General features: G+C 46.2%; 1 protein-coding gene across 2 annotated transcripts; it reads left to right on the top strand.

Annotated features, from left to right (window-relative positions):
* Positions 1 to 8,362: 8,362 nt before the first annotated feature.
* LOC132591516 (zinc finger protein 883-like) lies at positions 8,363 to 22,126 on the top strand. 2 transcript variants are annotated; one of them, XM_060270356.1, is made up of 4 exons: positions 8,363 to 8,532; positions 13,458 to 13,631; positions 17,238 to 17,411; positions 18,591 to 22,126. In XM_060270356.1, exons 2-4 carry the CDS (start codon positions 13,532 to 13,534, stop codon positions 20,063 to 20,065), a joined length of 1,749 nt encoding a protein of 582 aa, XP_060126339.1. In that variant the 5' UTR covers positions 8,363 to 8,532; positions 13,458 to 13,531; the 3' UTR covers positions 20,066 to 22,126. The 2 variants fall into 2 exon arrangements, with proteins under 2 accessions (XP_060126339.1, XP_060126340.1); XM_060270357.1 differs by lacking the exon at positions 8,363 to 8,532 and adding an exon at positions 8,541 to 8,651.
* The last annotated feature ends 1,693 nt before the right edge of the window (positions 22,127 to 23,819 follow it).

Raw genomic sequence — 23,819 nt, 5'->3', positions numbered from 1 at the left:
GACCCTTGCCTTGTTGCCGCTGTGCTTCTTGTTCCTGGATCCTTCGCCTTGCTCCGTGCTCCTTGGACCCTTGCTTTGCCTTCGCCGTGCTCCTGCCCTGTGGACCTTTGCCTTGCTTCTTGTTCCTGGACCCTTGCTTTGCCTTTGTCTTGCTTCGTGCCCCGTGGACCTTCGCCTTGCTCCTTGCTCCTTGGACCCTTGCTTCGCTTTCGCCTTGCTCCTGCCCCGTGGACCTTTGCCTTGCTTCTTGTTCCTGGATCCTTCGCCTTGCTCCTTGCTCCTTGGACCCTTGCTTCGCCTTCGCCTTGCTCTTGCCCCGTGGACCTTCGCCTTGCTTCTTGTTCCTGGATCCTTCGCCTTGCTCCTTGCTCCTTGGACCCTTGCTTCGCCTTCGCCTTGCTCCTGCCCCGTGGACCTTTGCCTTGCTTCTTGTTCCTGGATCCTTCGCCTTGCTCCTTGCTCCTTGGACCCTTGCTTTGCCTTCGCCTTGCTTCGTGCCCCGTGGACCTTCGCCTTGCTTCTTGTTCCTGGATCCTTCGCCTTGCTCCTTGCTCCTTGGACCCTTGCTTCGCCTTGCTCCTGCCCCGTGGACCTTCGCCTTGCTTCTTGTTCCTGGATCCTTCGCCTTGCTCCTTGCTCCTTGGACCCTTGCTTCGCCTTCGCCTTGCTCCTGCCCCGTGGACCTTCGCCTTGCTTCTTGTTCCTGGATCCTTCGCCTTGCTCCGTGCTCCTTGGACCCTTGCTTTGCCTTCGCCGTGCTCCTGCCCCGTGGACCTTTGCCTTGCTTCTTGTTCCTGGACCATTGCTTTGCCTTTGTCTTGCTTCGTGCCCCGTGGACCTTCGCCTTGCTCCTTGCTCCTTGGACCCTTGCTTCGCTTTCGCCTTGCTCCTGCCCCGTGGACCTTTGCCTTGCTTCTTGTTCCTGGATCCTTCGCCTTGCTCCTTGCTCCTTGGACCCTTGCTTCGCCTTCGCCTTGCTCTTGCCCCGTGGACCTTCGCCTTGCTTCTTGTTCCTGGATCCTTCGCCTTGCTCCTTGCTCCTTGGACCCTTGCTTCGCCTTCGCCTTGCTCTTGCCCCGTGGACCTTTGCCTTGCTTCTTGTTCCTGGACCCTTGCTTTGCCTTCGCCTTGCTTCGTGCCCCGTGGACCTTCGCCTCCGCCTTGCTCCTCGACCCTGCTTCTTCACCACCATCTTGCCTCTGGTCCTGACGCCCGCCGACCGGACCGTGACATCCAGGAAGTCTCATTGCCTAAAATGCCCAGCTCTTGAAGTTCATTTGGGGGTTGGGGGGATGCTTTGATGGTGTTTCCTGCTTGGCAGGGGGTTGGACTGGATGGCCCTTGTGGTCTCTTCCAACTCTATGATTCTATGATTTCACTGAGATTATACTGTATTTCATTTACAAACCTTATCTCTGGAAATGTAATGCTGTACTACTTAATGTTTGCTTCTTGAGTCTATTGAAACCAAGAGCCAGAAGTCTGCCCCCCCCCCGCATATGCTCCTGGGCTGGACCCGGGGGATGTGAGGGATGGGGAGCTGCAGAGGGTTGTGTTGGATTTTGTTTTGAATAGTCATTACTTTGGTGCCAGTCTAATGTAAACACTGTCTGTTTAAGAGAAACAGGTGCAAGTGTTTCTCTTAATTGCTCACAGGCATGGGCTATGTTTTTTGTATATAAGGCTCTGCTAGAAAGCCTTCTGCATCTCTTGCTAGATCTTGGATCACTCTCTGTTTGTTCTTAGTTTAAGAGATCCCCTTTAGTTAAACCTTAGTATAATTACTTTGTTTGCTGATAGTTCTCGGGTAGTTTAATGAGGGTTTTTGTGGGAGGTTTTGGATGTGGGAGAAAGTATGTATATTTAGTTTAAAGCCTTTAGAGTCAGTTTGTTTTTTGCGTTGAAGAAACCCAACAGTTAGTTTTTCATCTGTATGCTTTGACAAGCATACAGCTAGTAAGGGGTTTCACACAAGGCAGATTATGTTAGCATAAATCCTATACATGGCACAGATACTGCATGTGGCTGAATTGTTTACTTTATATGATTGCTGTAACTTTCCCACACACAGGAGACTGTGTAACTTGATCTCCTGTCATGTGATGTTTCTTTGTTCTGTTTCTACTTTCACTTCTGAACGGAGAGTGATGGCGAACACACTTAAACCACACTCTCTGAATAAACGTAGATTAGCACCTACGATTGTTTGCTGTCTTCTTTACCGAAGCCAGTGGCAATAGTAAGAATATTGGTGATTTACACCCCAATATTCTAACAGATTATACCTACACTCTTGGTGGTGTTTTGCTTAGCTAACTGCGCATACTCTGCGTGAAGAATACTTTAAGGGGCCACTAGTAACTGGGTGATTTGTGTTTAGTACCCAGTCATTCCCAATATTTTTACTTTATATATTACATTCCAAGAGGTTGGGGGGTGTTTGTGTGTTTTTGATGCTGTCCCCCCCCCGAAACTTGAGCCCCAAGGAATCAATTCAGTGGTCAGCCTTTGGACACCCCCTCCTCTCAGACTGGCCTACCTTGCAGGGTTGTTGAGAGGAGGAATTGGGGGTGAGGAGGCAATGTCGCCTGCCTTGAGCTCCTTGCAGGAGAGCAAGGTTAGAGACATGATAAGTTAATCTTCTTCTTCTTTGGCGATCACTCGTAGCCGAGTGTCTTCCATAAACACGATTTTAACAATGGGTCCGTATGTGACTGTGGAGGCCAATTCTGGATCCACATGTCCTTCCACAGTGGGGACATTGGTTTCCAGGCAGGAGTTCATCACAGTGTGGATTTGCCAGTAAATAATATGTGAATGCTTCTTCCATGATCTCCATGATCCCCCCCCCCTCGTGCAGCTTCTGTTTTCTTGTTTTCTTAATATGTGGAACAGTGCTGCTTACCTGAATCATTAACAGCCTATAAGAGGAGGATGATCAATAAAAAGAAGTGAGCTGGCTGTGTTAATTATGGCTGAGTTAATTCTGTGCATCTCCTGGCTGTGTTTATTTAGTACTTCTGCCTGCCTCATTGCCTGCTTGTCTTGCTGCTTATGGTTGCTAGGGCATCCTGATAGCCACCATTTTGTTGGTGCCACATGTGCACCATGTGGGAAGTTTTACCTGTTGAACTCTTTCTAGCGGCCTACGGGGGTTTAAAATAAACTGTTTTCCAGACTGGATTTGAAGTTGATAGATAAATAGTTGATACTGTTAAATAATTTACATAGATAAAAAACTTGGGCATCAATTATCCCATAATTTGGCCGGGTAGTGTTCTTTTTTTCTGAATTTGGTCACACACACACACCCCTTTAGACCTGAGCTTGGCTCATGTTAATCAGAGCAAAAAAACATTAGTGCACTGGTGAGCAGAGGTGAATTATCTTTGATTTGTTAGTAGAATAAGGTAATTCATCTGAGTTGGTTAGCAATTTGAATTTATATCCGTGGTAGAGGCTTGCTATTTCAGTTCATTTGTGGACAGGGTTTGGTGCCTGATTTGAAGTAAAGTAATAATTATATAACAAATAGGGTGGCAATTTATTTGATGGTTGCAGGAAATATTGGTGCTTGATTAGCCTAATCAATGTTCATAAATGTACCAAGCAAACAGTACAGGAAGACAGGCCTGGAAACCATTTTGACTCCCAAACTGACCAAATGTTTCTCTATGGGGAGGGAGGAAATGGGGGGATGGCAATATATTTTCCTCAAAAAGCATTTTATTTAAAAAATTCCAATGTAAATTTTTGGGATTTTTTGAAAAATAATAATTGATTTTTATCCACCCTGCTCGGCACGCAATTATATATAATAAATTTTTGGTTTCATTTTGCCTTTTCCGTGCTGAAATGTCACAACCTGGACGACCATGGCCTGCCCCCCCCCCCAGATTTGATCCTGGCTACGCCCATGGATCATGCCAGTTTTCCTTGATGCAACTGATGCTTTGGTACAAGGACCTACTTTAGTGGAAACACTAGGAAAGAGCAACCACATTGTCATACATATGAGGAAGTGAAATTAAAAACAGCATAGAAATGAGCAAAATTATGGGAGGTATCCACATCAAAGGATCTTGCTAAGCTCAAAAGAATTCCTGTTCACCCTTCAGCCAATTGTTCTGATAATAATTTTCCATAAGAAGGAAGGAGGTTCATGAACAAATTTGTTAGAAATCCAGCATCTCTGCTTCAAAGTTCAATGTGTGCTCTGATGTGCTTGCATAAATTCCATAGAAGCAGGCTTTGTCATTGATTTTGATGTCAGAAATGGTTCTGCTATACAATAGGAAGGGACATGGATCAGGGGCGTACCCAGAATCAAAACTAGGGGGGGGGGGACAACTGATTATTTGCCATCGCCCTACCTAATTACTGGCTCTTGTGGGTGGTTATAAGTGTTGGAGTGTGTGTTTTTGTAGGTTGTAAGCCACCTTGAATTCATTTGGGGAGTGAAAGACAAGATGCATGTTTTGGTAAGAATTACCTTTTGGTAAGAATTGTCTTTGAATTTATATGGACAGATTTTTGCCAATAGAAGATTGCCTAATGTCAGATGATGACAAGGAAATTGGGGGGATTTATTTGAAAATATGGTCCTCAAAAATCTGCTATTTGAATGTAAAACATAGATCCTCGCCCCCCCCACTCCAAAACACATACTTAGGTTGTTAACATTTTTTAAAGCTGGTTGGCACCTACTAGGATTTACTGTAGTTAATACAATGGCCTGATGCATAACAGGATGCTCCATCTCTGACATGAATCAAGGAGAGGACAGCATTTCTACAATAAGTAACCAAGCCATCGTCGTTCAGGTTGTGACATTTCAGCACGGAAAGAAGCTCAACAACTTTTATGTGAACCCCCCAAAACAGGGCTTTCCTTCTTTAAAAAAGCCTCAGCAACTTTGACCTGGACCCCAAAGGGGGGTAGATCGCTGCCAGTTTTTAACTCTGTGAGTAGATCGCAGTCTCTTGGAAGTTGGCCTCCCCTGAGCTATAGGATGTATAAGCATGCATAGTGTAAACAGGTATGCTCAGTTAATCTTGAAATTGAGTCCCTGTGCATCAGTTGATTCTTGCAGTAGTCAGTCTGCGAGAAACACAACTTTAAATCAAAGCAAAAATCTAGGTGAGTTGCCAAAGTTAGCACTGGGTTTCTGCCAGTGTGGTACTCACCAGATGTTACGGACTATAATTCACATCACCCCTGACCATTGCCGTGGCTTGGGGCTGATGGCAGTTGTGTTTCATTACTTGAGTCTCATGGGTTGAGCCCAGCAGAGATTTGGATTTGACAAGGCCTAAGGCAAGTGATGGGGGAGGAATGGTTTCTGTATATGCTAACCCCTACTAAGCAGGGAAGAGGGATGATCTGCATTGCATTTGCATCCAACAGAGAGCTAGGAAACAGTGTAGTATGGGAGGCTCTTAATAGCAGAAGGGAGACATAGCTATGCATGCCTTCCGCATGGTACAGATCAACACTAATGTGCTTGAATGAGCAGAATCATTGAAATCGCTCTTTGGAATATTAAAGGTAAAAATAGATTCCTACACTGTTCAGCAGTAATAAACCCTCTTCATTTGCAACAGCAGCCTGCCGTTCTTTCTACCTGTTAAACGAAATGCCAACAAAGCCAGTTGCCTCACCGGGCGCTATCATTCACACCTGCGCAGGGGTGGCGTGACACGACTCCGTGCCCCAGGGGTACAAAGGACCGCTTCCACACGTGTCTCATCCACAGCCAGCCAGGTTATCCAGAGGAACCACTGGGGCCCCCTGGGGGAGGGGACAAGAATTCATGGCCGAAAAGGTCCTCATGCCCCGGCCCGGAGATGAGGGGAGAGGAGACCCCGGGCAAGTGACCGACACCAGAGCTGCCAAGCCTTTTAAAAGCAAAACGGGGCTCGGCGCCAGGTCTTTCTCAACAAACCACACACTTATTTACACCTGTCACTTACAGTCCAGTAATGGAAGTCAAATGCAAAAGTTAACCCTAACCCTAACCCATCACAACAGATTTCCAAGATTCGAGTTCTCAACAGGCCACACCACAACATATACCACACAAGGCATGGAAATGTTACAATATCACCAGAATCTTATCTGTCTCAAGTTTTCACTTTAATGTTTTCCTTTTGTGGGATCAATATACTTTTGTTTGTATTTTAAAACAGGTTCCCGCAACCTCTTGTTTGGCATTTCAAATTTTATTTTATATTGCTGTTATGTACTGAGCTGAATCCTAGAACAATAGGATTCAGAATCAGCGGGAGCTACCCAATCCAACTCCAGGTGGAAGTGAATCCGCAACCTGATTGGCCTGCTGGAGCAGCCAATCAGGCGGCTGGCAGAAGTGAATCTGCTACCTGATTGGCCTGTAGGAGCAGCCAATCAGGCTGCAGGCAGAAGTCAATCCACAATATAATTGGCCCACAGGTGTAGCCCTGAAGTAGCCAATCACGCAAGGCCCATTGTGTAAATAATGTATATAAGTAGATGGTTTTGGGAAAAGAGCCATTCTTCTTCTCCTCTTCTCCTTGATGAATATGAGCTGAATAAAGAGCATGAAATTCACTCTCGACTCCGAGTATATTTCAATTGCCCTATTTCTTACGTAGTTTGCCAGTTTGCTCACCTCTTCCAAGTTAGCAAAACACTGGACCAAAGCATACATTTCCTTTGGCACAGCTCGCTCTCCAACACTGTGTGTCAATATAATCAATACACCAAGGGTGGGGAGTCTGAGACACATACAGAGCAATGCATACACACAGAAAGAGCCACTTCCCACTTGCTGAGAAGATCTACTAGGCACAGCCATAAAATTTATCTCCTAAGTGCCACATTTTAAGGTGTCCCAGCCAGAGCATTCCAATGTACTATAACTATACCACCCATTTCTGATCTTTAGGATACAAACTCCCCACCCTTTCCCCTCTACTACAGGCATCACCAACCATGGGAAGAAGGGGGTTAGTAGGGGAACTGCACAAATTTCAACACTGACTACACTGACTTTCAAATACAGACTCGATAGCTTTGGGTTCGAATCCACATTAGGCCAACAATTAATTGGGTATCGTTGACACAAATCCCTACCCTTTTGCCTCAATTTATCGCTTTTAAAATGGAATAATAGAACCGTTGGCTGAAAAACTAAGACAAAATTGGAAAACTACTGTGTATTCTAAGTGCCCCAGTCACTAATAACAATATCCGCCCTCACCCCCTCCCTTCAGGTGGGCGGGGTTTGCGACACCGCGCGGGGCTTACCTGGCCGGTGACACCCACCTGAACGTCCTGGCCTATGACCAGCCACCTGGCAAGGTCGGATTAGATTGACCTCTAATATTTGCTGTTAACTTCACCATGTCTACCAATTCACACATTTTACTTCTCCATTCTAATATTGTTGGGATTTTCTCCCCTTTCCAATTTTTAGCAATTAACAATCTAGCCGCTGCTGTGGCATATAGAAATACATTTGTATTTGTGGGGATCTCCTCCAAGATTAACCCTAATAAAAAAAGATTCTGGTTGTGTTTTTTAATGTGATTTTAAACAATTTATTCAACTCTTCATATAACTCACTCCAGAATCTTTTTATTTCTTTGCATCCCCACCCTAAACGATAAAATGTACCCACCTCCTTTTCACATTTCCAGCACAAATGGTTTATTAGTAGGGTCTCTTTCATGACTTTATCTCATTGGTGGCACAATGACTTTTCTGTTCTCCTAGTCTTTAACATTCTGAATTTTATTGTGGTTTTTTTTTTTAATGCAAGCCTTATTACTTTTTATGTTTAATTACACCGCTTTCATTGTTATTATATTATCTTGTTGGAAACCAACCAACCAAACTCTGTGAACTATTTGGCTGAAGGGCAGTATATAAATGTACTGAATTAACTAAACTGACCTCTTTTGGATACCTCCAGACTGGCATTAATTTGCCAGAGTGATTCAAATTCAAACTGGAGCTCTAGGTTTGTGCATTTGAAGTGGGTTAAAGAGCTGTGTTGTCCCACCTCCCAGGATTTTTTTGCATGTTTGGAAGGTAACAAGGAAATGCATTGAAAAGTGTGTGATGAACAAATTATTAAAGGGAAGAGCTGTATCTTTTTTTTCTTCCTTTCCCCCCCCTGAGGCTGCTGGGCTGGGGGGCGGGACCTGGGAGGTGAAGGGCGGGCTAGGCTAGCATGGAGGCGTGTTATTGGCTGGCTAACGCCCCTCCCTCCTAAGTGGCCCGCCCCTCGCCTCCATGCTCCAGCCCTGGGCTGTTCCGGGGCCTCGTCGCGCCGCGCGGCAATCACTTCCTGCTCCTCCCCTTCTCCACTCGCTTTGCCGGGACTTGGAGAGCCTGAGTTTTCCCCGCAGGCTCCGGTGGCGCTGCGCGCCATTTTCAAACGCCAAGCCTGCAGCCGCGATTGGAGGGGCGCAAGGAGAAGGCGTCACCTTAAAAAACAACAACAACACCCGGCTCTTTGCGCCGCCGGGAAACGCCTGCTACGGGAAGGTGAGTGTGGAGAGAAAGAACAAGGAGCCTGTAGCAGCAGGAGGGATGCGGGGAACTTGGGAGCTTCCAGGGCGAAAGCGGGGATCTGCGTTCATACGTGTGGAGTTCTCCCGAACCTGGTGGGTTCTGATTCTTCTGAAATAAAAACAGGGCGAGGAGAAGAAGGCAGGAAGTAGGCAAGCAATGCCTCCCACTTGCCCTCCACGGTTTATAGGGTTGTCGGATCGCTGCAAGTTTGTTTTCAAATGCTGTATGCCAGGAGCGGCCAACAGGGAAAGAAGCTCTCCAACTCTTGTCTTTCTCCCCCTCTCAAAATCGCAACAACAATGGGCAATTACAAGGAGAGCTCCTTCCCTCTTGCCGACAAAGAGCTGGAGTGTGTGTGTGAGCGCGCGCGCGCCTCCGTCTTGCCGGCAAATAGTTCTTATCCATGCAAGTGGCTCCTGTCCCGTTGCTGCTTTAAAGCCAGCCACAAAGCAACCGTGCACTTGACAAATAGCCTTGGAGGCTAAAGATTGATCCGGTCCTGCATTCCTGGACTTCCCCCTGCTTTGTGTTTTGTAAGGCAAACCTGCTTTGTCACCATTCCTGATCACTGCTGATATAAAAAAAAAGATTCCTGGAATCATAAAATCAAAGGATGTGAAAATGTCATCTCAGCAGAAAGGGACGCACGCTGGTTGTGTCTTTTAAACAGGCACGCCTGAGTGTTGTAGAACAGCGTAGGGAACCTCTGGCCTAGAAGCTGAATGCAGCCCTCAAGGCCACATCCCTTACCAGCCTTGCCCCACCCACTTTTACTTCTGGCTCCTCCCATCACTGGATTGCAGCCCCCAGTCTATAAAAGTATTCCATCCCTGTTGGGTTGAGAGGCTGTGTTTGTTTCCATTATTGCATCTCTGCACTGCGGGGGGAATGTCACTGTCAAATAATCTACGCCTCACTGGAGATGTAAGAAGAGGCAGTGCAGTTCAGTGGTTGGAGTGCTAGGCTATGTTCGTGGAGACCTTGATTCGCAGCCGCACTCAGATGCAAAGTTTGCAGGCTGTACGTTGCTGAGCCAATCACTATCCTTCAGCCTAGCCTACCTTGGAGGACTGTGGTGAGAATAAAAGGTGTATGCGAATAAAAAATGAAGTGTGTGCACACCTTCCCACAGTTGTCCCCCCTCCCCCCCACATTGTAATCCTTCACAGGTTTACTCAGTCCAGCTGAATTGAACAGATTTGCAGGTTACGTCTGCCACTGATTGCAGCCTGAAGAGTTCTGGTTTCATTTGCCCTTCTCTGTCCTGACCTGCTGCCCAGGCACTTGGCCTGCACTTTTCCAGGCATCCATTGCAGCCGCAAGCACCTTTGCCTTCACTTCTGCTTTCTGACCTTTCAGCAGGTGTCTTGCTCAAAAATTCCTCTCTGTGGAAATTCGGTCCTTGCTCCAGCAAGCGGCTCCTTCCGGCCCCATTGCCACATCAGCCATCTTGAAACAACTCACACCTTCCCACAGTTGAAATTAGAGCCTTGGATTCTTTGATCTATGCCATGTGCAGTATTTTGTTTCTTCCTTTGCTTAGGGATTTAAAAACCACTTTCCAACAAGTATTTCTGAGGTGCTGCACAACAGAAGCAAAAAAAAGTAACAAAAAACCCAGCAGCATGCATAGATATATTTTTAAAATTACATTTATATCCCTCCTTTCCTGCATAGAGCTGAAGCTGTTGTGTGTGGCTATCTCTACTTCTCATTTTATCCTCACCACAACCCTCTGGGGTAGGTTAGGCTGAGAGAAAGTGACCAGCCCAAGGTCGCCCAAGGTCATTTAGACCTTCATGGCTGAGTAGAGATTTGAACCCTGGTCTCCCAGGTCCTGGTCTGACACACTTGATCTTCCAGGTATAACAATCTAAAAAAGCAGATCTTAAAAACACCAGATTACAGGTCCTGTATACCTGAAGGAGCGTCTCCACCCCCATCATTCAGCCCGGACATTGAGATCCAGCACCGAGGGCCTTCTGGCGGTTCCCTCATTGCGAGAAGTGAGGTTACAGGGAACCAGACAGAGGGCCTTCTCAGTAGTGGCACCCGCCCTGTGGAACGCCCTCCCAGCAGATGTCAAGGCAATAAGCAATTATTTTACTTTTAGAAGACAACTGAAGGCGGCCCTGTTTAGGGAAGTTTTTAATGTTTGATGCTGTACTGTTTTTAATATTCGGTTGGAAGCCACCCAGAGTGGCTGGGGAAACCCAGCCAGATGGGCGGGGTATAAATAATAAATTATTATTATTATTACACAGATCCCATATTCTATACAACATAAAATACAGGGGAGACTGGTCTATTGGGGCAAATGGGTCGTTGTCCCACCAAGCTTGATCTACTCTTGAGACAAGCCACCAGCCTGCATTTGGAGCTGCATCTGTACAGTTCCATCGCCTCACCTCAAAAAGTGTGTTGTAAAGTTCTAAAGGTTCAGAAAAGAGCAACTAAAATGATCAACGGCGACTCCTTTCTAAGGAAAGGCTGCTGCATTTGGGAGTTCTTGGTCTAGAGCAGGCATCCCCAAACTTTGGCCCTCCAGATGTTTTGGGCTACAATTCCCATCATCCCTGACCACTGGTCCTGTTAGCTAGGAATCATGGGAGTTGTAGGCCCAAAATATGGAGGGCCGCAGTTTGGGGGTGCCTGGTCTAAAGAAAAGGCAAGAAGCAAGTGACACATGATAGAAGTTCATAAAATTATGCGTGCTGTGGGAGAAAGTAAAGAGAGAGAAGTTTCCTCTCCCTCTCTCATAACACTAGAATTCATGGACGTCCAATGAAAACGAACGTCGGAAGATTCAGGGTGGATAATATAAAGTATTTATTCACACAGCACATCGTTAAACTATGGAAGGGGGCAGGGATGGCTGCCAACTTGGGTGGTTTTCAGAGAGGATTAGACCCCTTGGTGGAGGAGAAGGCTTTCAATGGCTACTAGCCATTATGGCTGTTTACTGCCTCCATGATCAGTGTCAGTAATGCTTCTGAATGCTAGTTACTGGAAACTGTGGTAGGGGAGAGTTTGGGTCTCCTCCTCTCTCTTCCCCCTGAAGGTTCAATGGGGAGAAGGGGGGTGCATGGGGGTCCCTGTTCAGATCATGCATGGGGAGGAGAGACCCCCAAGTCTGGGAGCGGAGAGTCATGGCGGAGGGCAAAGGAGACGCAGCAGCAAAGGGGAGAAATTGCAGGCGTCACCTGAGGTGTTTGGGTGAAAGGGGCAGAAAAGAGGAGGCTGCAATAGGGGAGAAAAAGGCAGGGATGAGGGAAGCGTCATTCGGTGTAACACGGAGGGATCAAGGAGGCCCAAACAAGCCGGGGAAGGAAGGGGGGCGCTCCTTGGCTCGCTCCGTCCTTGCCTGGAGGTCATAAAGTACCTTTTGCTGCTTCATTCCTGTGCTTTAGGCCACAAAATGCAGGTGTAATTGGGGGTGGGCGCTACAAATTCCTTGACCTGGTGCAGAAATCACTTCCAAGCAATCCATTGCCATGGCCCAATGGAAGCTCTCAGTCACTGCAAACATTCCAGCAACAATATTGAAAGGAATTCCTCCCCGCCTGCTGGATTTCTGCCTGCCAGAAGGATGAAGGACGTAGAAACCCAGCCAAAAAGGGGGAGGGAGAGCAATAGATTCTGCTTCTCTTCCTCACAGATTGGCATAGCCCCAGGGCACCTTAACCGGAGACATTTTGGGGTCTTGGCAAGCGTGCCTATAACTTAAGGAATACAGTCAACAGGTCTGCCAGCCAGCCATGACTGACTGCATAAGAGGCAACTCCGAGGGCTGAGGTCCCTTTGGTGCCCCCCATAAAATATTTGAGGCCCCTCCCCCAGTTAATGGCCATTGCTATTCAAATGGTGTGCGCAGCTGCATCTTGTGATCAGTTTTGCAGGGCGGGGCTTCCTTGGGTCCAAGGGAGTCCAATTAAATCCTTAATTAACTGAGATTCTGCCCCCTAACATAAATCCTGGCCTTGCCCATGCCTGCCCTCCCCCATATTCCTACTCTGCAATTCTCTGCTGCAAGTTTGTGCAGATTTTTAGGTACAGGTTGGGTGCAAGGGCTGCATAGGATTGTAGCCCATCTTCAATTTTTAATTTCTTTTAAAAATTCATTAATAATGCAATTTGGTTAAGGAATATTGGCAAAAGATAATAAAGGTAATTTCTGGATTATCCCAAATAAACATAGAAATTAATAGGGGCTTGCTGTTTTCGGGAATACTGGGAAATAACAACGTAAAAAGTAACAAGCAAGAGCTGTATAAGATCATGATTTTAGCCGGAATGGCAATTATTGCTCTAGGATGGAAAGAAAAAGCTAAATGGAATATGGAAAAATGGAACAACTCTGTTTTTGAATATGTACAATCAGAAATATTTGCACAGATAGGAGTTGAGGATAGATGGGAAAGTAAATGTCAAAAAATCACAAATAAGTGGGCATTCTACAGGAATTGGGTAGAAAGGGGAGAAGCCAACCTGAATATACAGGCAAAAAGGAAGAGACTCTGTACATGGTTAAAAGATATGAAGAAGGAAGGCCCGGTTATGGGGAGGGTGGGAAGGGAGGGGGAAAGACTGGGGGAAACTGTAAAGATACGGGGAATGAACTGTTGTTATGTCAACCTTTATAAGAATCATATTAAAAAATTCAATTAAATTTTTAAAAAAGTTTCCTGTTTTCTTTTCCCAAGCAGAGATAATGTGTAAGCGTGGTGTCAGCTCCCTAAAAAAGTCAACAACTCTTGGGAAACTTGGGGTTCCCCCCCCTTAAAAAGGTTGGCAACTATGGGAAGGGGGGGCGCCAGAAGGATATTTGCACCACGGCGCCGGATATGCTTAATACGGCCCTGCCTCTGAGGCTCCCTTTGCTTCTTCCTCTCTCCCAGGACCCTGCAGCTTGTTTTGGCTCCCTGACTCCTCAGGAAGGACGAAAGAGACTGATCCTGCAAACCTGGCGAGGATGGAAGGGGGAAGGTGGACGGTTGACCTGGTGAGGTTGTCTCCTGCATCCCTCCCTACAACCTCTGAGCGTTCCCTCCCAGGGACCTCCAAGAGATCTGGTGAGTCCCAGGGGCATGGAGGGATGGAGCCAGAGAGGTATTGGGGCTTGCTTTCTGACCTTTCAGCAGGTGTCTTGCTCAAAAATTCCTCTCTGTGGAAATTCGGTCCTTGCTCCAGCAAGCGGCTCCTTCGGCCCCATTGCCACATCAGCCATCTTGAAACAACTCACACCTTCCCACAGTTGAAATTAGAGCCTTGGATTCTTTGATCTATGCCATGTGCAGTATTTTGTTTCTTCCTTTACTTAGGGATTTAAAAACCACTTTCCAACAAGTATTTCTGAGGTGCTGCACAACAGAAGCAAAAAAAAAAGCAACAAAAAACCCAGCAGCATACATAGATATATTTTTAAAATTACATTTATATCCCTCCTTTCCTGCATAGAGCTGAAGCTGTTGTGTGTGGCTATCTCTACTCCTCATTTTATCCTCACCACAACCCTCTGAGGTAGGTTAGGTTGAGAGAAAGTGACCAGCCCAAGGTCGCCCAAGGTCATTTAGACCTTCATGGCTGAGTAGAGATTTGAACCCTGGTCTCCCAGGTCCTGGTCTGACACACTTGATCTTCCAGGTATAACAATCTAAAAAAGCAGATCTTAAAAACACCAGATTACAGGTCCTGTATACCTGAAGGAGCATCTCCACCCCCATCATTCAGCCCGGACATTGAGATCCAGCACCGAGGGCCTTCTGGCGGTTCCCTCATTGCGAGAAGTGAGGTTACAGGGAACCAGACAGAGGGCCTTCTCAGTAGTGGCACCCGCCCTGTGGAACGCCCTCCCAGCAGATGTCAAGGCAATAAGCAGCTATTTTACTTTTAGAAGACAACTGAAGGCGGCCCTGTTTAGGGAAGTTTTTAATGTTTGATGCTGTACTGTTTTTAATATTCGGTTGGAAGCCACCCAGAGTGGCTGGGGAAACCCAGCCAGATGGGCGGGGTATAAATAATAAATTATTATTATTATTACACAGATCCCATATTCTATACAACATAAAATACAGGGGAGACTGGTCTATTGGGGCAAATGGGTCGTTGTCCCACCAAGCTTGATCTACTCTTAAGACAAGCCACCAGCCTGCATTTGGAGCTGCATCTGTACAGTTCCATCGCCTCACCTCAAAAAGTGTGTTGTAAAGTTCTAAAGGTTCAGAAAAGAGCAACTAAAATGATCAACGGCGACTCCTTTCTAAGGAAAGGCTGCTGCATTTGGGAGTTCTTGGTCTAGAGCAGGCATCCCCAAACTTTGGCCCTCCAGATGTTTTGGGCTACAATTCCCATCATCCCTGACCACTGGTCCTGTTAGCTAGGAATCATGGGAGTTGTAGGCCCAAAATATGGAGGGCCGCAGTTTGGGGGTGCCTGGTCTAAAGAAAAGGCAAGTAGCAAGTGACACATGATAGAAGTTCATAAAATTATGCGTGCTGTGGGAGAAAGTAAAGAGAGAGAAGTTTCCTCTCCCTCTCTCATAACACTAGAATTCGTGGACGTCCAATGAAACCGAACGTCGGAAGATTCAGGGTGGATAATATAAAGTATTTATTCACACAGCACATCGTTAAACTATGGAAGGGGGCAGGGATGGCTGCCAACTTGGGTGGTTTTCAGAGAGGATTAGACCTCTTGGTGGAGGAGAAGGCTTTCAATGGCTACTAGCAATTATGGCTGTTTACTGCCTCCATGATCAGTGTCAGTAATGCTTCTGAATGCTAGTTACTGGAAACTGTGGTAGGGGAGAGTTTGGGTCTCCTCTCTCTTCCCCCTGAAGGTTCAATGGGGAGAAGGGGGGGGTGCATGGGGGTCCCTGTTCAGATCATGCATGGGGAGGAGAGACCCCCAAGTCTGGGAGCGGAGAGTCATGGCGGAGGGCAAAGGAGACGCAGCAGCAAAGGGGAGAAATTGCAGGCGTCACCTGAGGAGTTTGGGTGAAAGGGGCGGAAAAGAGGAGGCTGCAATAGGGGAGAAAAAGGCAGGGATGAGGGAAGCCTCATTCGGTGTAACACGGAGGGATCAAGGAGGCCCAAACAAGCCGGGGAAGGAAGGGGGGCGCTCCTTGGCTCGCTCCGTCCTTGCCTGGAGGTCATAAAGTACCTTTTGCTGCTTCATTCCTGTGCTTTAGGCAACAAAATGCAGGTGTAATTGGGGGGGGGCGCTACAAATTCCTTGACCTGGTGCAGAAATCACTTCCAAGCAATCCATTGCCATGGCCCAATGGAAGCTCTCAGTCACTGCAAACATTCCAGCAACAATATTGAAAGGAATTCCTCCCCGCCTGCTGGATTTCTGCCTGCCAGAAGGATGAAGGACGTAGAAACCCAGCCAAAAAGGGGGAGGGAGAGCAATAGATTCTGCTTCTTTTCCTCACAGATTGGCATAACCCCAGGGCACCTTAACCCGGAGACATTTTGGGGTCTTGGCAAGCGTGCCTATAACTTAAGGAATACAGTCAACAGGTCTGCCAGCCAGCCATGACTGACTGCATAAGAGGCAACTCCGAGGGCTGAGGTCCCTTTGGTGCCCCCCATAAAATATTTGAGGCCCCTCCCCCAGTTAATGGCCATTGCTATTCAAATGGTGTGCGCAGCTGCATCTTGTGATCAGTTTTGCAGGGCGGGGCTTCCTTGGGTCCAAGGGAGTCCAATTAAATCCTTAATTAACTGAGATTCTGCCCCCTAACATAAATCCTGGCCTTGCCCATGCCTGCCCTCCCCCATATTCCTACTCTGCAATTATCTGCTGCAAGTTTGTGCAGATTTTTAGGTACAGGTTGGGTGCAAGGGCTGCATAGGATTGTAGCCCATCTTCAATTTTTAATTTCTTTTAAAAATTCATTAATAATGCAATTTGGTTAAGGAATATTGGCAAAAGATAATAAAGGTAATTTCTGGATTATCCCAAATAAACATAGAAATTAATAGGGGTTTGCTGTTTTCGGGAATACTGGGAAATAACAACGTAAAAAGTAACAAGCAAGAGCTGTATAAGATCATGATTTTAGCCGGAATGGCAATTATTGCTCTAGGATGGAAAGAAAAAGCTAAATGGAATATGGAAAAATGGAACAACTCTGTTTTTGAATATGTACAATCAGAAATATTTGCACAGATAGGAGTTGAGGATAGATGGGAAAGTAAATGTCAAAAAATCACAAATAAGTGGGCATTCTACAGGAATTGGGTAGAAAGGGGAGAAGCCAACCCGAATATACAGACAAAAAGGAAGAGACTCTGTACATGGTTAAAAGATATGAAGAAGGAAGGCCCGGTTATGGGGAGGGTGGGAAGGGAGGGGGAAAGACTGGGGGAAACTGTAAAGATACGGGGAATGAACTGTTGTTATGTCAACCTTTATAAGAATCATATTAAAAAATTCAATTAAATTTTAAAAAAAGTTTCCTGTTTTCTTTTCCCAAGCAGAGATAATGTGTAAGCGTGGTGTCAGCTCCCTAAAAAAGTCAACAACTCTTGGGAAACTTGGGCTTCCCCCCCCTTAAAAAGGTTGGCAACTATGGGAAGGGGGGGCGCCAGAAGGATATTCGCACCACGGTGCCGGATATGCTTAATACGGCCCTGCCTCTGAGGCTCCCTTTGCTTCTTCCTCTCTCCCAGGACCCTGCAGCTTGTTTTGGCTCCTTGACTCCTCAGGAAGGACGAAAGAGACTGATCCTGCAAACCTGGCGAGGATGGAAGGGGGAAGGTGGACGGTTGACCTGGTGAGGTTGTCTCCTGCATCCCTCCCCACAACCTCTGAGCGTTCCCTCCCAGGGACCTCCAAGAGATCTGGTGAGTCCCAGGGGCATGGAGGGATGGAACCAGAGAGGTATTGGGGCTTGCTCATCTTGGGGGTGGGGGGAGGCAGGCAGGCGGATGGAGATGGAGAAGGGGAGCACCTTTTGTCATCTGCAGGCCATTTGAGCTAGGAATACATCACAGCTCCCCGGCCACCGCAGCTCAAAATGTCTAAATCCAGTACTGTGATCTGGATGCCCTACCAAAGTCAGACAACTTACTGATCTATCGCGCAGCACTAGAAGCCATGACTATTTAAAGTAACCTGATCCTGCTTTGCAGATGGAGCCACTGTGTGTTTTTCTCTCCTTTTTGGAATAGCTTTTTATTTGCTTTTAAAAACAAGCAACATAGGACCACTAAATGATATAAATATGTAGACCGAGTCTTCTTGTGTCATTTGTATATCTCAAAACTAACAGAATAAATTTGCAGGAATATCTATAACATGATTCAGCATTACTGGTCAGTTACGAGTTCTAAGTTCATGAATTGCTTTAAACTAAAACAAAAAAACCCCGAGGAAACAGCAGAGAGCAAAGAACATTCAACATCGCATAGCTGAATGCCTAGTCAGGAGCTCTTGTGGCCGTTGTGCTTAGATTAAGTGTGAGTCATAGTCATTTGTCCTCTTCTGTTAACAATGAAACAATACAGAGTTGGTCTTCTCCTGAACATGGGACGGAACAGGTTTAATGTGAAAAAAGTGATTTGCGTATAAATTTAAATTTAGTCCAACCAGATTGAGGCAACAGCTGTTGGGAAGTGCGTTGGTGAAGATGTTGCTGTTTGTTTCACCGACAAAGTTGGATGATAATATCCATTTTTAAATTTCATACATACCTCTATGTGATGAACCTCCACTACAAAAAGTTGTAGAAGATCAGATTTGTTTTTGTTTTTGTCTGTATTTGGTTGACTAAAGAGATGACTGACCTTGGTGATGGAGTGGATTCCAGGATTGAGCCAAACAAAATCCATTTCCAGATGAAAGCCAAGCAATACATCAGTTCATACTAGGAGGGGGGGAAAGCAGTGGGAATTAATTATAGTAAGGCCTCACATCTAACATTCTTCAGTTCTTCCTCTATCACAAGCATTCATTAACTTTGTTCAATAACCTGGAGCTCCATTTCTTCCTGAGGCTCTAATTAGCTTCTCTCTTCATTGCAGATGGTGATGAATTGGAAGGGAAGAACAAGGGGGACCACAACAGAATCCACATAGAGGAGAAGTCATATAAATATTCAGAGTGTGGAGAGAACCTCCGTCAGAGCTACCACTCCAACAGCGGAGAGAAACTGTATCAGTGCAGAGAATGTGGGAAGAGCTTCAATCACCGTCAGAATCTCACTAGCCATCAAAGAATTCATACAGGGGAGAAACCCTATCAGTGCTTTGAATGTGGAAAGAGCTTCAGTTGCAGCACATATCTCGCTTCCCATCACAGAATTCATACAGGGGAGAAACCCTATCAGTGCTTGGAATGTGGAAAGAGCTTTCGTCTGAGCGCTGATCTCACTTCCCATCACAGAATTCATACAGGGGAGAAACCCTATCAGTGCTTGGAATGTGGAAAGAGCTTTCGTCTGAGCGCTGATCTCACTTCCCATCACAGAATTCATACAGGGGAGAAACCCTATCAGTGCTTAGAATGTGGGAAGAGCTTCAATCACCGTCAGAATCTCAAGACCCATCACAGAATTCATACAGGGAAGAAACCTTATCATTGCTTCGAATGTGGAAAGAGCTTCAGTCAAAAGGCCAACCTCACTTCCCATCAAAGAATTCATACAGGGGAGAAACCCTATCAGTGCTTCGAATGTGGAAAGAGCTTCACTAATAGCTCCGATCTCGTGTCCCATAACAGAAATCATACAGGGGAGAAACCTTATCAGTGCTTGGAATGTGGAAAGAGCTTCAGCCAAGCCTCAAATCTCAAGACCCATCAAAGAATTCATGCAGGGGAGAAACCCTATCAGTGCTTCGAATGTGGAAAGAGTTTCAGTTGCAGCTCATCTCTCACTTCCCATCACAGAATTCATACAGGGGAGAAACCCTATCAGTGCTTCGAATGTGGAAAGAGCTTCAGTCAAAGCAGCAAGCTCACTTCCCATCAAAGAATTCATACAGGGGAGAAACCCTATCAGTGCTTCGAATGTGGAAAGAGCTTCACTAATAGCTCCGATCTCACGTCCCATTACAGAAATCATACAGGGGAGAAACCTTATCAGTGCTTGGCATGTGGAAAGAGCTTCAGTCAGAGCAGCAATCTCACTTCCCATCAAAGAATTCATACAGGGGAGAAACCCTATGAATGCTTTGAATGTGGAAAGAGCTTCAGTCACAGGCAGAGTCTCACTTCCCATCAAAGAATTCATACAGCGGAGAAACCGTATCACTGCTTGGAATGTGGAAAGAGCTTCAGTTGCAGCTCATCTCTCACTTCCCATCACAGAATTCATACAGGGGACAAACCCTATCAGTGCTTCGAATGTGGAAAGAGCTTCAGTCAGAGCAGCAATCTCGCTTCCCATCAAAGAATTCATGCAGGGGAGAAACCTTATCAGTGCTTGGAATGTGGAAAGAGCTTTAGTCGCAGCCACCATCTGACTTCCCATCAAAGCATTCATCACAAAACCCACTGAGCGTCTCCACCCCCATCGTTCTGCCCGGACACTGAGGTCCAGTACCTTATTATTATTATTATTATTCTCATGCCCAATTTGTCCCCTGAGCATCTTATATTCCGAAGAGTTTTTGACCCACAGTTTCCTCCTCTCTCTCTCCTCCCTGCCTTGGCTCCCTATTGGCTCCTCCCTATTGGCTGCTCCAGGCTCCAGCCAAGGCCCGTCTCTGTGGAAGTAATTCCTGAGCATCTGGCATCAGGTGTTGCTACTGTTTTGTGCCACAACTAGGAAAGGACCAATGTGCAAATCCAGTTATTGGATTGGAAGCTCATGTACAGATAACCTGCAACAGTGGGCGTAGCCATGATTGGTTTTTTGTGTGGGGGGGGGCAGATCCTCAGTTTGCTTTGTACTTGTATTTGCAGCCTATTTGATTGGTTCTTTTTTGAAGCAATTTTTCCTTCAGAAAAAAACGAGGCACAGGAAATTCCCTCTGTAGGTGGGGGGATGACTGAGTACTGGGATAATATTGGCTCCTAAATACAGAGGCCTCCAGTGCTGTAGGCTACACCCAAAAACATTGTAGTACAACACCATATTGGCTACCTTCTATGTATGGGGTCAAGCACACCAGTTAACCCACCATTCTGGATTTTATTCTCCCTTTCCAACTGATTCAGCATTGCGTCTCAGTTCATGTCAGGAGACTTGACCCCTTAAAATTTTCGGAAGTGTTTATTTATTTATTTTAGCATGGGGGCGGACTATGCCTGTGAACCTCAAGGACAAACCTTTGTTAGACCTCATGGCTTGCCTGGAGGGGGGAAGGAACCATGGTTTAGTTTGCAGCAGCAGCACATGACAAGCAAAGTGACTGCAATCTCCTCTCCAGGAATCCATTGCTAAGCTTAGTGTTATGTGCAAGGTGGGTCGATGCTATGCTAGACCTATGTGCAGTAACCTCTGGTTCACCTCAGACAGGGCTAGGAACTGTGGTTCGAGGCCACAACCCCCCTGAAAGCAGCCTTAAAAGGCAAGTAAGTAAAAGGTGCCTTTCCAAGCAGCTGCTGAGGGTTTGTCAAATCACGTTTTAAACATTAGGATGAAAATGCACTTTGGCGACTCCTTGCCCAAAGCATTCAGAGCACAAGAGCCACAGCTCACAGGAAAGGAGAATTCATGCCATGGGCAGCTGGAAGGTACACCTGAACTTAGCAAACTAAAGGTTCATGTTGCACTCTTTCTCTCACACCAGCATTTGCATTAGCAGTAACAAAGGAACTTCACACCTGGAGTATGGGAGGAGGAAGGTTCTGCAGAACATCTGCTTCAAGATCCGTAAGGAGCATTCTCAAAATATCTTTGCAATAGTTACAGGAATGGGGACACACACACACACACACCAAGCAGTTTCTCAGACTCTGGGAGAAAGCTGCCCAATTCATTTTGTATAAAATTCCAGGATTCGTTTTTTTCTTTCTCCCTTCCTTTCTTGAGATGAGTTTTAAGTCAAACTCCCCAGACGACTTATTCCAAGAAGAGTCCCAGTGAAAGCCATTCAACTGGCATGGAGCAAGATAACTGAGGGCTGGTTCACACCCATCTCTTGGACTTCCACATCATCCAGAAGTCATTGAGTATCCCCAGAAAAAAAAACACTGATTATATTCCCAGTCATCTTCAGCCAGACAGGTATGGCTATGGAGGAAATGAACACTGGATTTCTTTCTAAAGATGCACATCAGAGTTCTCAAAAATATATGAGCTCTCTCCACATGCTGTTTTAAAATCTAAGGTTTAGTTACAGCTATTCAGGAAGGCCAAATGCCTATTGGTCATGCTGGCGATGGTTTGATCACCCCTGACAGTCCTTAAGGAAGAAATAAATAAAGCCCAAACACTTGGGGAACTATTATTGATTGAATAAATACCTTATTGAAAAAATATCTCATTTTGTATTTTTCATTCTGTGTCACCAAAATGATAGCAATCTGTGTCAAACTTTGTAGAGAAGTGCTTCTCTTATTTTGTTAGCACCTGATGTACACTCATCATGGAAAGCAATTGTATTCAATCACATCTCCCAAAGAGTGATATGACCATGACACACAATGTGTTGTCTATCAACTCACATTTTACAAATTTTAGTGTGATATATAGTTTCAAGGAAGGTGTTATGAGGTCACACTGTGTTGTGTAACAGAGGCAGCATCATTCAGATCATCATGCCAGTTTTCCTTGATACAACTGATGCTTTGGTACAAGGACCTACTTTAGTGGAAACACTAGGAAAGAGCAACCACATTGTCATACATATGGGGAAGTGAAATTAAAAACAGCATAGAAACAAGCAGAATTATGGGAGGTATCCACATCAAAGGATCTTGCTAACCTCAAAAGAATTCCTGTTCACCCTTCAGCCAATTGTTCTGATAATAATTTTCCATAAGAAGGAAGGAGGTTCATGAACAAATTTGTTAGAAATCCAGCATCTCTGCTTCAAAGTTCAATGTGTGCTCTGATGTGCTTGCATAAATTCCATAGAAGCAGGCTTTGTCATTGATTTTGATGTCAGAAATGGTTCTGCTATACCAGGGGTCCCCAGACTTACCGAGCGGCGGGCCGGTGCCCGGCGCGCCGACCGCGCGGTGGGCCGGACGGCAGGGGAGTGCGCGCGCAGCGGGCCGGAGGGCGGGGGAGGGCGCGCCCGTGCGCATGCGCACACGCACACGGGCGGGAAAAAAATCGCCGAAAATCGCTTGTGCGCATGCGTATGGGCCTCCCCCGACCCGGAAGTGCACCAGAAATGACCTCTTCCGGGTCGGGAGAGGCCCGTACGCATGCGCACAAAGGATTTTCGGCGATTTTTTGCCGATTTTTTAGATCGCCGCCGCGCACCGCGAGAGCGGGCGGCGGCAGCGGGCGGCGGGGGTCGTCGCGGGCCGGATTGGAAGGCCGATTGGGCCGCATCCGGCCCGGGGGCCGTAGTTTGGGGACCCCTGTGCTATACAATAGGAAGGGACATGGATCAGGGGCGTACCCAGAATCAAAACTGGGGGGGGGGGGACAACTGATTATTTGCCATCGCCCTAACTAATTACTGGATCTTGTGGGTGGTTATAAGTGTTGGAGTGTGTGTTTTTGTAGGTTGTAAGCCACCTTGAATTCATTTGGGGAGTGAAAGACAAGATGCATGTTTTGGTAAGAATTACCTTTTGGTAAGAATTGTCTTTGAATTTATATGGACAGATTTTTGCCAATAGAAGATTGCCTAATGTCAGATGATGACAAGGAAATTGGGGGGATTTATTTGAAAATATGGTCCTCAAAAATTTGCTATTTGAATGTAAAACATAGATCCTCCCCCCCCACTCCAAAACACATACTTAGGTTGTTAACATTCTTTAAAGCTGGTTGGCACCTACTAGGATTTACTGTAGTTAAAACAATGGCCTGATGCATAACAGGATGCTCCATCTGACATGAATCAAGGAGAGGACAGCATTTCTACAATAAGTAACCAAGCCATCGTCGTTCAGGTTGTGACATTTCAGCACGGAAAGAAGCTCAACAACTTTTATGTGAACCCCCCAAAACAGGGCTTTCCTTCTTTAAAAAAGCCTCAGCAACTTTGACCTGGACCCCAAAGGGGGGTAGATCGATGCCAGTTTTTAACTCTGTGAGTAGATCGCAGTCTCTTGGAAGTTGGCCTCCCCTGAGCTATAGGATGTATAAGCATGCATAGTGTAAACAGGTATGCTCAGTTAATCTT

This window comes from Zootoca vivipara, chromosome Z, assembly GCF_963506605.1.
Source record: "Zootoca vivipara chromosome Z, rZooViv1.1, whole genome shotgun sequence".
Lineage (NCBI taxonomy): Eukaryota > Metazoa > Chordata > Lepidosauria > Squamata > Lacertidae > Zootoca > Zootoca vivipara.
Note: the sequence above shows the minus strand (reverse complement) of the source record. Positions and strands in the feature narration are given on the sequence as shown.

What these genes read in the sequence shown, in the direction of transcription:
- LOC132591516 (XM_060270356.1), top strand. Translation starts at nt 13,532, where the DNA reads ATGGAAGGGGGAAGGTGGACGGTTGACCTGGTGAGGTTGTCTCCTGCA. An exon ending in AGGGACCTCCAAGAGATCTG is followed by an intron (nt 13,632 to 17,237) that starts GTGAGTCCCAGG and finishes CCTCTCTCCCAG; the next exon opens with GACCCTGCAGCTTGTTTTGG. An exon ending in AGGGACCTCCAAGAGATCTG is followed by an intron (nt 17,412 to 18,590) that starts GTGAGTCCCAGG and finishes TCTTCATTGCAG; the next exon opens with ATGGTGATGAATTGGAAGGG.